General features: G+C 28.3%; 1 protein-coding gene across 1 annotated transcript in view; it reads left to right on the top strand.

Moving 5' to 3' along the window:
- EAH_00051610 (mRNA capping enzyme, putative) overlaps positions 1-2,959 on the top strand; it is a gene marked incomplete at both ends in the record, with an annotated part of 3,113 nt that extends 154 nt beyond the window's left edge. The window contains 5 exons of the mRNA XM_013391212.1: positions 1-90; positions 429-532; positions 1,614-1,877; positions 2,228-2,680; positions 2,876-2,959. The exon at positions 1-90 is cut by the window's left edge and continues 154 nt beyond it. Of these exons, the coding sequence (XP_013246666.1) occupies positions 1-90; positions 429-532; positions 1,614-1,877; positions 2,228-2,680; positions 2,876-2,959 (995 nt within the window). The remainder of the gene's footprint in view (positions 91-428; positions 533-1,613; positions 1,878-2,227; positions 2,681-2,875) is intronic.
- Positions 2,960-5,000: the final 2,041 nt, after the last annotated feature.

The following is a 5,000-nucleotide window of genomic DNA, read 5'->3' as shown; positions in this document are numbered from 1 at the left end:
ACGCGCTGAGGTTTTCTGCTGCAGCAGCAAAACCAGTAAAAGCAGCAGTTAAACGAATATTGAAGTGGAAGAGAAATACTTTTCCGGGGGGTCAGCCTGTCTCACTCTCCTTTCAAAATATGGCAGGTATTGCTTCTAGGGTTTAGGGTTTAGGGTTTAGGGTTTAGGGTTTGGGGGGTTGGTGTGGGGTTAAGGTGTTAGGGTTTAGGGTTTAGGGTTTAGGGTTTAGGGTTTAGGGTTTGTGGGGTGGGGTTTATTACATAGGATTAAGGGTTTATTATTTTGGGTTAAGGGTATGGGTTTAGGGTTTTAGGGTTTAGGGTTTTAGGGTTTAGGGTTTAGGGTTTAGGGTTTAGGGTTTAGGTTACCGTAGTGGGGTCTAGGGTTTAGGGTTTAGGGTTTAGGGTTTGTTTTTGTTGCTGCTTCAGAGTTATTTAGAAATGCTTACGTCGCCTGCGAGAAGACAGACGGCATCCGTTTTTTATTATATGCAGCAGACAAAAAAATATATTTAATTGGGAGAAAAGATGAGGTGTACATACACCTCAATCTGCTGCTCTTTTAGCTTCAGCCGCTCTCTGCTGCTGCTGCTGCTGCTGCTGCTGCTGCTTCCGTTGCTGCTGCTTCTGTAGTTGCTGCTGCTGTTGCTGCTTCTGTAGTTGCTGCTGCTGTAGCTGCTGCTGCTGCTGCTGCTGCTCGTGCCTGTTGCTGTTGAATGCTTGTGCACATGCAGCAGCAGGCGCTGCTGCTGCTGCTGCTGCTGCTGGAGTTTGGTGCATAGTGAGATAATATTAGAAGCAGAATAATATAAGCGCTTCACCTGCTTACACCGCAGCAGCCGTGCTGCTCCTTTTGCTGCTGTTGCTGCTGCTACTGCTGCTGCTTCTGCTGTTGCTAGTGCTGCTGCTTTTGCTGCTGTTGCTGCTGCTGCTGGTGCTGGTGCGTGGATTTGTATATTTTAAAATATAGAGAGTTAAACTTATATATTGCGATGATGATTATTATTTATTATTTATTACTATTTATTTTTATTATTGTGTATTATTTTTTTATTATTTTTTTGCTATTTATTATTATTTAGTATTATAATTTATTTTTACTATTCCTTATGATTGTTATTGTTATTATAATTATTATTTATTATTATTATTATTTATTATTATTATTATTTATTATTATTATTATAAATTATTATTATTATTATTATTATTATTATTACTCAGGTGCGACAGATAGATAGTATGTATCTGCCTCGGGCGGTGAATATACGAGAAGCACAAGAAATAACTTTGTTAGATGGAGAGCTTGTAGCAGTAAGCTTCGTAATAATATCTAATTAATTAATTAATTAATTAATGTATTTATTTATTTTATTTATTTATTCGTTTGTCTATCAATATAACTATAATAATAATAATTATTATTATTATTATTATTATTATTATCATTATTATTATTTAATTGTTTGATTTGTTAATAATTATCAATATAACTATAATAATAATTATTATTATTATCATTATTATTATAACTATTATAACTATAGTAATAATTATTATAATTATAATAATTATTATAATTATTATTTAATTGTTTGAATTGTTAATGCTTAGGACCGTTTAAAGGACGGACAATTTAAGTGGCGATATTTAATTTACGATTGTATGACAGTAGAAGGAGATGAAGAAGTACAAAAGTTAAATCTTTTAAAGAGATTGCAGTTAGCAAAAACGCGAGTGCTTGAGCCGCTTCAACGCCTATTAGAAAGACAGAAGCAACAGCAGCAGCAGCAGCAACAGCAGCAGCAACAGCAGCAGCAGCTAATAGCAGCAGCAACAGCAACACACGAAGAGCCGCCAATGGAAATATATTTAAAGGTGAGACGCAAAAAATATAAATTTACGTTTTTGATTATTAATCAACCTTTTAAATTTAAGATGTACATATATAAAATAGATATTAATTAATTAATTAATTAATTAATAGTACATATCATTAATTAATTAATTAATTAATATTACATATCATTAATTAATTAATTAATAGTAAATATAATTGATTAATCAATTAATTAATTAATTAATAGTAAATATAATTGACTAATTAATTAATAGTAAATATAATTAATTAATTAATTAATAGTAAATATAATTAATTAATTAATTAATTAATTAATAGTAAATATAATTAGTTAAATAATTAATTAATATGTTTATTGGACGTGTAGGATTTCTTTGAAGTGTTTGATTTGGAGTCTGTGAGGCGTCTGTCTCTGCGACTGCCGCACATCTCTGACGGTTTGATATTTACGCCCGTCTCGCTGCCGTACATTGCCGGGACATCGCCGCTTCTTCTTAAGTGGAAGCCTCCTCATCTTAATACTGTAAATATTACTTCTAGTTATCCTGATGCTGATGCTGATGCTGATGCTGCTGCTGCTGATGTTGCTGGTTCTCCTGCTGCTGCTGATGGTGCTGCTGTTGCTGCTGATGGTGCTGCTGATGGTGCTCCTGCTGCTGATGCTGCTGATGGTGGTCCTGCTGCTGCTGATGCTGATGCTGCTGCTGAGGGATTGGATGCTGCTGCTGCTGCTCTTGCTGCTGATATATTAGATGCTGCAGCTGATGCTGCTAATGCTGCTGTTGCTGCTGTTGCTACTTTAGCTGTCGTACCTAAGGCAGTGTATTGTTTCTAGCGATGGATCAACAGCAGCAGCAGCAACAGCAGCATCAGCAGCAGCAAAAGCAACAGCAGTAGCAGCAGCATTTACATTTTCATTTGCTTGGCGCCTGCATATTGAATTTGAGTTATTTTAAATTTATTTTAAATTTATTTATTTTTATATTTGTAAATTTATTTTATTATTTTTGCTCAGGCAGACTTTAGCATTGAGCCAGTCTACGACTTAGACGGCATGCCGCAAGTCTTCATACTCTACGCTTCTTACAGAGTAATATAAATAAATATATATATATATATTATATTCATTATATATATTAATTTAATTAAATATATGTGTTATATGTGTGTACATATAAAGAATGCCGCAAGTCTTCATACTCTACACTTCTTACAGAGTAAAACAAATATACATTATATATATTGTATATATTAATATATATTATATATATTAGCATATGTATATAATATATATTACATATATATATGTTAATGTATATCTTAACACAATGATGATGCTTATTAATAATAATCGTACAGCTAAATAATAATAATAATTTTTTATTTTATTTATTTCAGGGTCTACAAACATTTGCTGCTTCCTTCCTGCACCCTCATAATAACAATAATAATAATATTTCTTTTATTAATATATTTATTTATTTATTTATTTATATTTTTAAAGTTTATTTTTTTATTTATTTTAGGGTTAAAGAACTTTTGCTGGTTCTTTGTTGTCTCCTCATAGCAGCAATAATAGTAATAAATAACCTTTATTTTATTTATTTTATTTATTTATTTTATCTATTTTATTTATTTATTTATTTTATTTATTTTATTTATTTATTTATTTATTTTAGGGTTTAAGAACATTTGCTGGTTCTTTGTTAGCTCCTTACGGAGACTTGTACAAAGAGTTGTATGCGATGGCTTGGTGAGAGATATTAATTAATTAATTAATTAATTAATTAATTAATTAATTAATTAGATAAATAAATAAATATTTTGTTTTGACTATTTAATTAATTTGTAATTCTTTTAAATCAATTAAATACATTAAACGCTGAAAGTACTGATAGAAAAATATTATTAACTTATTATTTTATTATTTATTAATAAAGTGTTTCATTATTATTAATATTATTAATTGAAATTATGTTTATATTAATAGAGAGAGTTAATTAAGTATTTATTTAATACAGAGCTTTTGTCTGTTTACTTCTCACCGCCTTTACTTATGAAGTATTATTTGAATTGTTTGCTTAATTAATTTATTTTTTTGATATATTGATTAATTAAATAATATAATTAATTAACAAATGCAATTAATTAATTAATTAATTTATTTATTTATTATTTATTTATTGGTTGTCTTAGTTTTTTTAATCTCTAAGTTTTTAATGAAGGACCATCTATTAATTTATTTATTTCTATTCGATGTTTGCCTCCCAAATTTATTTATTTGTTATTAAAACTAATAAACTATATCTTCACTGATTAATTTAATAATTAATTAATATATTAATTAACGTAGTTATGCATTAATTCATTATTTATTAATTTATGTATTTATGTATTATTAAATAAATTAATAAATTAATTACTTCATGGGTTTATTTAGTAATATATTAATAAATTAATTTATTAATTTATGTAAGTATATACAAATAAATGCACAAATAAGTAAATAAATAAGTAAATAAATAAATTAATAAGTAGATAAATAGATAAATTTATTAATTATTTAATAAACGAATAAATAAATAAATAAATATAACTAACTAACTAACGAATTAATAAATTAATTAATTAATTAATTAATTAATTAATTAATAAATTAATAAAGATAATAAATAAACAAAAAAGATAATACTAAATAGCATAATAAAATAAAAGAATTACAGTTTATTATTACTACTACTACTAGTACTACTTCTACTTCTACTACTATTACTATTACTAGTGTGTGTTTCAGTCGAGGAGCTGCTGGAGGTTTAATAGTTGAATGCTGTTGGCTGTCTTCACCGCCGGTTTATACATTTTATCCTTCTTTAAAGACAGAATTAACAATTAAACAAAAACAACGATGGGTGTCAATTAACCCGGGTCATCCTTTCTATGACTTTGACTCTGGACAGTGGCGGCCAGGCGGTTGGGTTGCTGAAAGAATTAGAGGGGTTAGCATATATCGTTGTTTTCTATTTATATGTTTCTATTATATATATATTTTTATATATATATATTTATTTATATATTTATATTATATATATATATATGTATGATTATGAATACACCATACTCAGTCTTATCTATTTATATTT

This window comes from Eimeria acervulina, genomic scaffold, assembly GCF_000499425.1.
Source record: "Eimeria acervulina Houghton genomic scaffold, Eah_scaff897, whole genome shotgun sequence".
Taxonomy (NCBI): Eukaryota; Apicomplexa; class Conoidasida; order Eucoccidiorida; family Eimeriidae; genus Eimeria; species Eimeria acervulina.
Note: the sequence above shows the minus strand (reverse complement) of the source record. Positions and strands in the feature narration are given on the sequence as shown.